The sequence below is a fragment of the Mauremys mutica genome, chromosome 4 (genome assembly GCF_020497125.1).
Source record: "Mauremys mutica isolate MM-2020 ecotype Southern chromosome 4, ASM2049712v1, whole genome shotgun sequence".
NCBI classification, from domain to species: domain Eukaryota; kingdom Metazoa; phylum Chordata; order Testudines; family Geoemydidae; genus Mauremys; species Mauremys mutica.
The window spans coordinates 154408445-154420903 of record NC_059075.1 but is presented as its reverse complement, the minus strand read 5'-3'; the positions used below and the strand labels follow the sequence as shown (position 1 = coordinate 154420903).

Here is a 12459-nt window from a genome sequence, read left to right as displayed (position 1 = left end):
GCCCCGGCTCACCCAGGTTCTATCCCAGCTCTGGGAGGGGAGTGGGGCCAAGTGGGTCAGAGCGAGGGTGGGGGACGGGCTGGAGCCAGGACTCCTGAGTTTTGTGGCTGGCTTTGGGAGGGGATAATCGTAAAGCTTCCCTAGATGCCTACACTGAGTCAGACTACAGGACATACAGAAGGAACTGATGTTACAGGAGCAGCTCCCGGGGACTGGAGATGCATGGAAAAGCATCGCCACCTACTGGTGAATATTAATTTTTTTATTAAAGCTAATGTTTAAAATCAAATTTACACAAGTTAAGGAAGAAGGTGCTGCACATCTGGGGTCAGGCTTGAGTTATGAGAGATTACATGTATTAGTTACACCAGGGGTAGGCAACCTATGGCACGCATGCCGAAGGCAGCACACGAGCTGATTTTCAGTGGCACTCACAGTGCTCGGATCCTGGCCACTGGTCTGGGGGGCTCTGCATTTTAATTTATTTTTAAATGAAGCTTCTTCAACATTTTAAAAACCTGATTTACTTTACATACAACAATAGTTTAGTTATATATTATAGACTTACAGAAAGAGACCTAAAAATGTTAAAATGTATGACTGGCACGCGAAGCCTTAAATCAGAGTGAATAAATGAAGACTCGGCACACTACTTCTGAAAGGCTGCCGATCCCTGGGTTACAAGGTTCACAAGCAGGGCTACTTATCACATACATATCACATAATCAGTATAGACCCAGATTGGGGAGCATACTACAGCAGGCCTAACAGGAGGCAGATTCAAGTTACTTCAGTGATGAAAGACCCTGAAGTACTCACTCAGCACTAAGATGCAGCCACGTCTGGGGAGAGGCAACTGGGGAACAGTCACAAGGTGATGTCACACCAGGAGGGCTGCCTGGTGATGAAATGCTGCCACCTCTGGGGATCGGCACTTGGGGAACAGCGACATGATGACATCACACCAGGAAAGCTCGCCCAGTGCTGAGATGCAGCCACCTCCCGGGTTCTAGTCCCACCTCCAGGACGGGAGGGGAGCTGTTTGGAGCCGGGGGGGGTGGGGCGGGACTGATGAAACCTGGGTTCTATTCCTGCCTCAGGGAGGTTCAGTTGGGTTTAGAGAGGAGAGAAGGGAGCTGACCCAGTCCCTTACTCTCTCGGCAGCCGACAGCGGTGTGGTGTTGGACAAAGAACAGGAGCAGATGCTGGAAAGCGGTCAGATGGAGGTGTTTGTCTCTAATGTGAGTGCCAGGGGTGGGGGGATGATAGGGTATGTCCAGGAATTAAAGATTAATCTTTCATTAAAGATTCTGTCATGTGATGAAACCTCCAGGAATGCGGCCAACCAGAATCGAGAACCCTACCTGGTGGAGTCCAGGAGACGGTACAGGTGGCTGCCCTGATGGTGAAACTTGCTCCCATCTGTCCACCTGGCCTCTTCATCGGCACCCCAGAGTTCTCTCCAAAGGGGGCAGTGGCCAAAATAGCCGCAGCTCCTGATTTTGTCCACAAATCCAGCTTCATTTCCAAGCCCTCAGATTCGATCCGTTCATTCCCAGTTCCAGTCTCCTCCTGAATCATGCGGATTCAAGCCAGGAGGTGTCGCCAGGACCGTCGGAAGGAGACTAGGCCCGGCTCACCCAGCCATGGCTGCCCTCACGGAAGCTAGGCGAAAGCAAGGGATCAGGACACGTGCCGAGGTTCCATGGGTGAAAAGCTTAATATCTGCCGTAGCGATTTACGGCTAAACCCTGCTGCACCTGCAGCTGATGGAGGAACAACGGGGGTGTCTGCTGGCGGGCAGCTGGTCCCAGCGCCTGGCCCACTTTGGACCCAGTGAAATTCTGTTCCAGCTTTATCTGCTAGGGTCACACACCAGTAAGATAACTTTTGATCCCCACAGCTGGCTCTTGGGAGAACTGGTCAACCTACTGGCAACGGAACCTCTGACGCGAGCTCTGAGCCCCTTGCATTAGGCTGGGATTCTGTCTCTGTAAGAGAGATCAGGGCAGAGCTGTACCAGGGGCCGGTTCATCAATCCTCATCGGCCCTTGCTGGGCCTGCGGGGAGAAGACAGGGCCCTACAAGGGGACAGCTGGGTAGAAACGCAGGGAAGAGGCCTTTTCTGTGCTGATCAAAGTTTTTCCTGCTCTCTTCTAACCTAAATCTCCCTTCCTGCCGATTAACCCCGTTACTTCTTGTCCTACCTGAACCGTTGATCCCCGTCCTCTTTATACCAGCCCTGAACATATTTAAAGACTGTTCTCGAGTCCCCCTTCTTTTCTCAAGACTAAATATGTCCAGATATTTAACCTTCCCTCACAGGTCTGGTTTTCTAAATCTTTTCTCATTTTTGTTGCTCTCCTCTGGACTCTCTCTAGTGTGTCCACAACTTTCCTAAAGCCTTTTTTGCAACTGCATCACGGTCTTCACTCATTCAATTTGTGATCCACTGTAGCCCCCGGGTCCTTCCCTACATCAAATCCTCGTCAAACTGCATGACTTGGAGTGATGCCAAAACCTCAGGGACGGGGAGATTTTAGTTTGGCTTAATACAAAAAAATTCAATTTTTTGGCAAAGTGAAAGCACATAAAATATCATGTTTGGTCAAATAAAATGCTTTGAGGGTTTTAAAAAATAAAATGGGAGATTTTGATTGGAATTGGAATAACAAAACGTTTCCAATTTTTTGACCATTTTGGGGGAGCGAGAAACAATTTTCTGAAGTTGACGCAAATTCCCTAAATTTCTTCTGTCAACATGAAACTGTATTTTTTGATAAACATTTTTGCTCAGTTCTAGCTGGGACTCCAAGGTCCTCAGCTTCAGCCCCTCCTGGGTTTTCTCCCCAGCTCTGGAAGAGGAGTGGGGTCTGGTGGGTCAGAGTGGTGGGGCTGGGAGCCAAGACTCCTGGGTTCTATCCCAGCTCTGGGAGGGGATAATCATAAAGCCTCTCTACACTCCTACACTGAGTCAGACTATTGCACGTGCAGAAGGACCTGACAGGAAATGAGCCGCTCATGGGGACTGGAGATGCCTGGAGAAGCACTGCCCCCTACTGGTGGATACTGTACTACAACAGGCCTAACAGGAGACACATTCAGGTTACTTCAGTGACCAACAACCCCAAAGTGCCCACCCAGCACTGGGATGAAGCCACCTCTGGGGAGGGGCAGCTGGGGAACAGGTGCAGGGTGACGTCACACCAGGAGGGCCATGTTTCATTGAATCGCCACGGCAACTGGGAAATGTCACTCCTCATTGCAGCTTAGAGGTTAGGAATTAAAATAAAGCGCTTGGGGTAGAATCCAGGAGTCCTGGCTCCCAGCCCTCCCCTGCTCTAACCCACCAGCCCCCACTTCCCTCCCAGAGCTGGGGAGAGAACCCAGGAGTCCTGACCCCCTGCCGGATTAATGGGCAGAGCCAATATCTGGCTCATGCTGCCGTGGGTGAGACACAGCTTGGCTCGGGAGTGGAGAGACAAGGAGGTCAGAGACCCCTCCCTGGCTTGTTGTGGGGGGTTGGGCCAGCTGACACCCCCACAAACACAAAGAGCAGGGGGTGCTGTGGGCCAGGGAAGAGGGGGGCAGCCAAGGGCTGGGGGTGAGGGCCCCCACTTGGTACAACACAGGCAGTGTGAAGGCCGTGCTAAGGCTGGGAGCTGATGGAGAGGGTGGTGGAGGGGAGGGGCCAAGGAGAGCAGTAGAGCAGGGGCTGATGGGAATGAGGGGAAGCAGGGGCCAGGGGATGCGGATCAAAGGTGCCAGGCACCAATAAGGGGACAGCCATCCCTCCCCAATCCGCTGCCTCCTGAGATGCTGCCTCCTTTTCCCAGCTGCCCCTCCCCAGAGGTGGCTGCATCTCTGTGCTGGGTGAGCACTTTGGGATCTTTCATCACTGAAGAAACCTGGATGTGTCTCCTGTTAGGCCTGCTGAGTACAGTATCCACCAGTCAGCGGTGATGCTTCTCCAGGCATCTCCAGTCCCTGGAAAAAAGCTGTAACCTTGGGAGTTTAATACCAGCCTGGATTGGCCAGTGTTAATTTTTGGAGTCCTTGCGGGCCCCCACCTCCTGCACTCGAAGTGCCAGAGTGGGGATCAGCCTTGACAGGTCTTCTGGGAGACAGGATCTGTAGGAACCCCAGCAGCTCTGGCTCATCTCTACCCACTTGTCCTCTCCCCTGGCCCCGGATGGTTCCTTGTGAAAACTCAAGGTAAAGTCCCCCCAAAACCTGGGGCTGGATCAGAAGCACCCCCTTGACAGGAAAGGCCCCGAATCCCATAACCCATCTGCCCAAGCCGGCCAGAAGGGGGCCGGGGTGGGAGGTGACTGTGTGGGGGATACCTGGGCAGTTGGTAGCTGTGGTGGGGAAGGATGGAGTTTGGTGCCCCCTAGAGGGGAAAGGCCCCATGGCCCGTTCCCCACCCATCTGAGCCGGTCAGTCCCCTGCCCTAGGGCTGGAGTGGAGCCAGCACCCCCTAAGGGGGAATGGCCCTGTGTCCCGTTCCCAATGAGCCCCCCGGCTCTGGGGCCGGCTGGGAATGGGGGTATCGCTACTGGTACAGTAAAGGGCTCCACAGACTATTTTCCATTGCAAAGGCTCCCAGTGTCCTTCCTTCTTCTGTGTCTGCTGTACAAGGCCCCACAGATTTAACCCACTAGAGTTCCCTCCTCAGCTCAGGGAGGGGATTGGGGTCTAGTGGGTTAGAGGAGGGTGGGGCTGGGAGCCAGGACTCCTGGGCTCTATCCCCAGCTCCCTGACCTTGGCGTACCCCCGCTCTCTCCCTGCCTCAATTTCCCCACCTGTTAAACAATCCAGCTGATGTTTGTTTCTCTTTGCACAGGGCTCAGCCTGCTCTGTTGACCTCTGTGGTCTTGATTCTCCTTCTCTTCACTGGGAGGGGTGGGAGCTGCGGAGGGCTGTCTGCTCGGGGGGCTTCTGGCCACATCCCGGTGCCGCGTCTTCTCAGACGCTTACTGGCAGCCCGTGAGTCATGTAGCCACAAAGAGTCAAGCCCCAGGAGCCCCCAGCATCCTGCCTGCATCTGCCGACCAGCCCCCACACAACCTGTGCCCAGGGGCTTTGATGTGGACTGCGAAGTTCCCTTTGAAATGGGAAGGAAATGGCCACACCCTGACAGGTCCCCTCTGCTCAGCCCCAGAGGCAGCTGCATCTCACTCACCCCTTGGGTGGGCAAAGGCGTGTGGCTCTTGGGTTAAGATAGGAGCCAATGGCCCCTAGAGGGGAAAGGCCCCATTCCCCACCCCCCATGAGTCAGCCAGTGCAATGCCCTGGGGCTGGGTTGGAGCCAGCACCCACGAGAGAGGCAAGGCCCCATGTCCCATTCCCCACCCCCTGCCAAGCCAGCCAATCCCCTGCCCTGGGACCGGATTTACCCCTTCCAGCATCTCAGAAGGGCCCAGTCATCTCTGCCCAGCGTCCGTATGGCATTTAAATTGTCAACGCCCTGAACCCTCAATGTCAACTCTTTGCCAGGGGATGCTGTGAAGGCCAAGACCATAACAGGGTTCAAAAGAGAACTAGATAAGTTAATGGAGGATACGTCCCTCAATGGTAATTAGCCAGGGTGGGCAGGGATGGAAATGAGTGACAGGGGATGGATGGAGCAGTTTCAGTGATCAACCGGTGCCAATGTAGACGCCCATCGTGAGAATTTGAGAAGCCTCCAATCCCCGCGCCTGTTCAATGAACAAAACATCCCCAAATGTGGGAACTTTCTGGCCTGCCCGTTCAATGCACACTATGTGCCAATTGCTTGTCCTGCTCCGGGATGTACTTCAACACAGGCAGCAAAGAATCCTGTGGCACCTTATAGACTAACAGAAGTTTTGCAGCATGAGCTTTCGTGGGTGAATACCCACTTCTTCGGATGACTGCTTGCATCCGAAGAAGTGGGTATTCACCCACGAAAGCTCATGCTGCAAAACTTCTGTTAGTCTATAAGGTGCCACAGGATTCTTTGCTGCTTCTACAGAACCAGACTAACACGGCTACCCCTCTGATATTCAACACAGGCATGTGCCATAGGGAGGCAACAGCGCCCACGGCGGCTGGCAAGCACGAGGAGACCCTTTTAAAATAAAAACAATAATTCAAGAGTACACAGACATTTATTAGTTTCATGGTTTCAATGTGCAACTTCTGGTTGGAAGCAGCAAAACTAGACCAACTAAAAACAACAAAGGGATTTGTCTAAACCCACCCCTGCACTCTCTGAGATGGGCAGGGTTAGTTTGGAAAGGTGTAGCCGCTTTATTCTCTTGGGAGACTTGCTAATGCTCAGGAAAGGGAGTGGGGGCTAGTGGGTTAGCACAGGGGGCTGGGAGCCAGGACTCCTGGGTTCTATCCCCAGCTCTGGGAGGGAAGTGGGGGCTAGTGGGTTAGCGCAGGGGGCTGGGAGCCAGGACTCCTGGGTTTTAGCCCATTAGCCTCTCACAGGCACGTACTCATGGCAGTTGTTGCCTCCCAGGTTGGGCCCACACTCCAGCGTGTACGAATACGATACTTGGCCGTGTTTAAGGCTGCAGGTGAGTGTCTCGCTCCTGCCGACCTCAAGGTAGGTGTTGCAGACGCCTAGGCTTTGCTTCCTCCATGTGTCCTTGTCCAATACCTCGATTTTCAAGTCGGGCTTCAGCGGCAGCGTCACCGGCCCGAAGTCCAGGTCTTGTGACCATATGGGGTTGTTGTTCTCACGAATGACGTCCGTCTCCATGCTCTGCCCTTGGAAGAACACCGAGACGAAGGCGTCGGTTTCGGTCACGGTGTCTCCCCACAGGTCTGTCCCCTGCAGCACATGGACCTTCAGCCGGGCCGTGCCCCACTTAAGTGAGCAGCACATGGAGTCGGTGAGGGGGTTGCCGGGGCAGTAGCATTTGCAGGGGTCCTCGGAGTCGATCTGACTCCCTTGTGGGCAGCTACGAGGGCAACTCTTCTTGTGTCCCCGCTCAGCCACATACTCCTTCACTGCCTGCTTCAGCGCCTCCCGCCTGCGGTCGCCCGGTCTCACCAAGGTGTGGATGGGCATCAGGGAGTAGGAGACCAGGTCGGGGCTGGCTTTCAGGCTCTCCATCCAGGTCGAGAAGGAGTTGGCATCTTGCTTGGTGGAGAAGAGCTGCTTGGAGTAGCTGTGGCCACCCGTCACCTTCAGGCGCTTCTCCACGTAGGGCATCTGGGAGCTCCCACTGCCCTCGCTGCCCTTCTTGCTCAGGCCCAGGTCTTGCAAGAACTGTGAGTCCAGGTGCACCTTGACTTCGGCGGCTGTCAGCCCGTCCAGCGCTGCCCGGCAGGTCTGAACAGCCGTCAGCTGCCGCACGTATCCCCCCAGGTCTGCCTGCCTCACGTAGTGGGTACCGTACGTGGCCAGGAAGGGCCGGTATATCGCTGAGTCGTAGCTGGATGGGAGGCTGCTCAGGGCCTGGGAGAACTGGGGCGTCAGTGTGGGGTGTTGAGTGAGTCTCAACCTGCCCAAAGGGGAAAGAGAGAGAAGTTAGGAGCCAACGAAAGACCCCCAGCACCTTCTGAACAAACTGGCCCCACTTCCCCAGAGCTCACTCCGTGGGTTCCCTGGCAGGTGGGGGCGCAGTAGGAGGCGCTGTCCTCTTGCAGTCAGTGCTACCCCATTACCCCGCTGCAGCAGTAGGGGGCGCTGGGCTGCACAGAGCAGGGTGGCGGGGGCAGCAGGGAACAACGTGCTGCCGGGAGCAGGGTGGGGCAGGGGCCAGGCCTGGGATTCTCACCTGTAATACACACACGGCACCTCTTGGCGGACGAACATGTACTTGTCCTGCAGCTCCTTCTGGTAAGCGTAGCTGGTGAGCTGGGATTTGGACCCCCCCAAGGCCGGGCCCTGGGAATCCTCTAGCAGCTCCAGCTCAGACATCCAGTCGTTGTTCACATCCAGCGCCAGTGCCCGGCCCACAGCCGCGGCTGACTCTTCCACTGAACTGCTGAACTCCCGGTTGCATGAGATTTGGACCTTCCAGTCCACCACGGCCAGCGGCAGCTTCTGCTTCTGCCGTCCGTGCAGCCGGTTCTCGCAGAGGGTGCAGGTGCCATTTGGGCGGCGCCACAGGCTGGTGTCCACCAGATTGGCCCCTGTCCACTCCAGAGTGGTCACGTCGATGCCCTCCCCCACCAAGCTGTGCGCGGGCACGAAGGTCATGGTCTCCTCGCACTCCTCAGCTGTGCCCGTGTAGCAGTCAGGAGAGACTTGAGGGAGAAGGAAGAGGAGAAGCAGAGGGATGAAGACACCAGATCTCGCCATGGCTGGTGCGATGGTGTCAGGAACGTAGGAGTGGCTTTCAGTCTCTGAGCTTCCCTATAGGGAGAGAAACAGAGAGAGGCTTCATGAACAACAGTCTAGACACAATACATCCTAGGGGCATCCCAGAAGCCTCCATGCTGCTATGACCCTCCCTGGATCTGAGAGAAGAGCTCTCCAACAACCTATGCTATAGCCTGCCTGCCCCATTGCCCGCTGATTCTGAAGGAGAGTTGCTGCTGGGTGTGGGCAGCACAGGGACTAGGACACATTCAACCTGGCCATTCTGATTCTGTCCACTAGGGGGCAGTTGGTGTAGTTGGGACATGAGACACATGGGTGAATAGTTCTCATTCCATATAATAGATAGCTGTGCAGATATGCACCTGTGCACACCCCCGCTCCCCACCCCACCCCCAAGATGAATCTCCCCTCGTTGTGCTGGGAACTGAATCCCCCATGTGAGCTGCAGGCAGTAGGGTGACCTTCCTGAAATACTCACAGCCCCGTTCCCTCCAGCAGGAAGAGAGAGAGAGAGAAGAGCATGTCCCCCAGGCTCCCCTGCCCCCCGGGTTACCTGTCTGCAGTAAAGCACAGGGCTCCCATGTGGGGATCACGGCAGCTAGGCTGGAGCGGCTGCATTTCCAGGGACTGCCCTGATGCAGATGTCAGCTGGATCAGAGTGCAGGGAGCTGAGCTCTCCAGAGCTCTCTGGGTTTGTCAATTAGGAGGTGGGGCAGGCAGAAAGAGGGACCCCCACATACAGCAAAATCCACCCCCCCGAATGAATCCAGGAGGATCAGGGGAAGAAGGGAGAGCAAGGGGAGGACTGGCTGGGGGGAAGGGCCAGATCCTGACATCAGTGATCCAATTGTAAATCTGGAGTGGGGTCGGGCAGGCTAGAGCGGGGAGATAGGGAGCCAGGACACCTGGATTCTATCCCTGGCTCTGGGAGGGGAGTGGGGTCTATTGGTTAGAGCAGGGGGGGCTGGGAACCAGGGCGCCTGGCTTCTCTCCCCAGCTCTGGAAGGGGAGGGGGTTGTGACTCTGGACTCTGGGTGCTTTCCCTGGCTCTGAGAGTGGAGCAGGATCTAGTGGCTAGAGGAGGAGGAGGTGGTGGTGCTAGCTGGGAGCCTGGACTCCTGGGTTCTTTTCCTGGCTCTGGGAGGGGAGTGGGGTCTAGGAGTCAGAAGGGGGGTGGAGGACACAGGGCCCAGAGGGGTTAAACACTAGCAGATTAACTAGCCCATATTCAACCTTTACAAACATATTAGTAGATAATGATTGTGTTTTTTGTGTGTTTACATATATACTGTTAGAGGCTGACAATGTAACCAAACTGTCCCTGTCTGTCACTATATTCTGTAAATTCAGAGATCCAAAGGAGATGTTAACATTTAGATGAACGGTAAATGTAGTAACATCTCTGTCTTCATTCCTCTTTGAAGTATGCAGTGAATTACTTGTAAATGGCGGGAGGTGGGCAGTTGTGTTATGTTAAACCATGCAGCTAATTAGAAAGAGAAGCTCTTACTTCAAAGCCACGAAGTAGAAAAGAACTCTTGGGCCCTGATCCTGTAATCTCAGGTCTGCTTAAGCTTCATGGGGGAAGTTTGATTCACAAGACTGAGGTCTCCAGTTCCAGTCTGGATCACCCTGATTTCGGACATTGGCCTGTCTAGTTGGGACGATAACCTAATGAATTGATTCAGGAAAGGACTCTTTGCAATTCTGAAGCTCACCATCTTTACTAAGAAACTGACCTAAGAACTCTATTCATAGCTGGCTGAATAATGATCATTTAACCAATCCCCTCTCTTTCCTTTTTTAATGAAGTTAAGTTTAGTTCACAAGAGTTGGCTGTAAGCGCATTTGGGTAAGAGCTGAAATATTCACTGTCCTGGTGGGGAATGTGTCCAGTATTTTTACATGATGAGCAAGATTTTCAGTAATCCTTATCACATTTCACTTGGCTGTCTGGATTGCAGCCCAAGGCTGGTTTCTTTAAGGGAGCTGTTTTGGCTTCTGAGTAACCAGTAAGTTATTGCAGACGCTGTTTTGTTGCTGGCTTGGTGAATCGAAGTATTAGAAGAACCACCAGTTTTGGGGATTGTCTATCCCATTCTTTGCAGTTGGCCCTAATGGAGCAATCTCAGGGTGGCCAGGACTCTTGGGTTCTACTGAAATCTGAGAACCTCCTGGGGAGCCAGTGTTTGTGGGTGCTTGGTCGCCCCAGGGGATGTGTGTTGCCTGCTGCCCCCCTCTGCTCTCAGGACAGGGTGTAGGGAGGGGTGGGACACCGGGAAGGGAGACAAGGTGTCAGGCGAGTGGCAGGATTTAGTCACGGGGTGGGTCTGAGTCCCTCTCTCGCCCCCTCTGGCCATGCCAGGATCTGTGGGGGACCTGAGCCCCCTACCTGTGTTTGTTCCAGGATGTGGGGGTGGCCCTAAGTCCTCATCGCTGCCTCCCTATTTATGTGCCAGGATTCTGAAGCGGGAAACAAAGCCCCTCTCACTCCCCCACACGGTGTGTCCATAAGAACAACCAGACTGGGTCAGACCAAAAGTCCATCAAGCCCAGTATCCTGTCTGCTGACAATGGCCAATGCCAGGTGCCCCAAGGGGGAATGAACAGAACAGGGAATCATCAAGTGATCCATCCCCTGTTGCCCATTCCCAGTCTCTGGCAAACAGAGGGTAGGGGCACCATCCCTGCTCATCCTGGCTAATAGCCATTAATGGACCTGTCCTCCATGAATTTATGTAGTTTCTTTTTTGAATCCTGTTATAGTCTTGGCCTTCACAACATCCTCTGGTAAGGAGTTCCACAGGTTGACTGTGTGTTGTGTGAAGAAATACTTTCTTTGGTTTCTTTTAAACCTGTTGCCTATTAATTTCATTTGGTGACCCCAAGTTCTTGTGTTATGAGAAGGAGTAAACAACACGTCCTTATCTACTTTCTCCACACCAGTCATGACTTTATAGACCTCAATCATATCTCCCCTTGGCCGTCTCTTTTCCAAGCTGAAAAGTCCCAGTTTTATTAATCTCTCCTCATATGGAAGCCGTTCCATACCCTAATAGTTTTTGTTACCCTTTTCTGAACCTTTTCCAATCTTTTTTGAGATGGGGCGACCACACCTGCACGCAGTATTCAAGATGTGGGCGTATCATGGATTTATACAGAGGCAATATGATATTTTCTGTCCTATTATCTATCCCTTTCTTAATGATTCCCAGCATTCTGTTCACTTTTTTTGACTGCTGCTGTACATTGAGTGGCTGTTTTCAGAGAACTCTCCACAGTGACTCCACAATCTCTTTCTTGAGCGGTAACAGCGGCCACACCCTCTCCCTGCCCCCAGGCATGTGCTGGGATCTGGGGGGCAGGAAGGAATTATTCATTGGGCAGGGTGAGGGGAGCTGGGGGGCAAGAGGGAGGGGGGAAGAAATGGGGGAGGGGCACTTGGGGTAGAATGGGGGCCAAGGAGGGGATCAGGGGTTAGTGGGGGACTGAGGGGCTTCCACGCAGTGAGACACCCTGGGGCAGCGGAGTCAGTGCTGCAGTTCCTTTACTCTCGTCACCCCTCTGCCTGGGCACCCGGGCACCAGCTTGGGAAGTGGGGTCAGATCCTGGAGGCGGATCTCCCCCCCTCTTCCCCCGAAGAACTCAGGATTTCGCCCCAGGGTTTCTCACCTACATTTGAAAAGTTTTGCAATAACTAAACAGCACTTACCTTGTCTGTGCCAGAAGCTGGAGTGATCCCAGCTCCTAAAGAGGCCTCTGGTCACCTGGGTTTAGCTTGTGCCATATAAATACCGTCACAGGCGCTGGCTGCTGGTTTTCCCCAGGGATGCTCCTCCCTCTTCCCTGAGGCCCCGCCCCCTCTCCTGAGGCCCCCTCTCCTCCCTCCTCCAGTCTGGATAAAGGCACACCCTGACCCCACAGCCCTCCCACCTGAGCCGCCTGCCGTCCCAGTGGCTGGGCAGACCCCCGATCCACGCCATTCCTGGGGCTGGAGTCCCCCCGCTTCCCCTCTCGCCTCTGATGCTGGGGCCGAGGGAAGCCGAATCCACTCCCCTGCCCGCCCTGCCAATCCCATAGCTGGGAGAAGCCCGCTGCCTACCCAGGCCAGCACAGAGCTCGGCAGTCCTGGGCTGTCATGGTTTCCTGGG

At 54.3% G+C, this 12459-nt stretch overlaps 1 protein-coding gene across 1 annotated transcript; it reads right to left on the bottom strand.

Moving 5' to 3' along the window:
• Positions 1-6115: 6115 nt before the first annotated feature.
• Positions 6116-12142, bottom strand: LOC123367881 (perforin-1-like). The gene is made up of 3 exons (XM_045012184.1): positions 12021-12142; positions 7761-8341; positions 6116-7484 (listed from the first exon to the last, which is right to left on the bottom strand). Exons 2-3 carry the CDS (start codon positions 8285-8287, stop codon positions 6449-6451), a joined length of 1563 nt encoding a protein of 520 aa, XP_044868119.1. The 5' UTR covers positions 8288-8341; positions 12021-12142; the 3' UTR covers positions 6116-6448.
• Positions 12143-12459: the final 317 nt, after the last annotated feature.

Coding starts and splice junctions, on each gene's coding strand:
- LOC123367881 (XM_045012184.1), bottom strand. CDS start 8,287: ATGGCGAGATCTGGTGTCTTCATCCCTCTGCTTCTCCTCTTCCTTCTC. Junction 7,485..7,760: donor GTGCCGTGTGTGTATTACAG/GTGAGAATCCCA, acceptor CCCTTTGGGCAG/GTTGAGACTCACTCAACACC.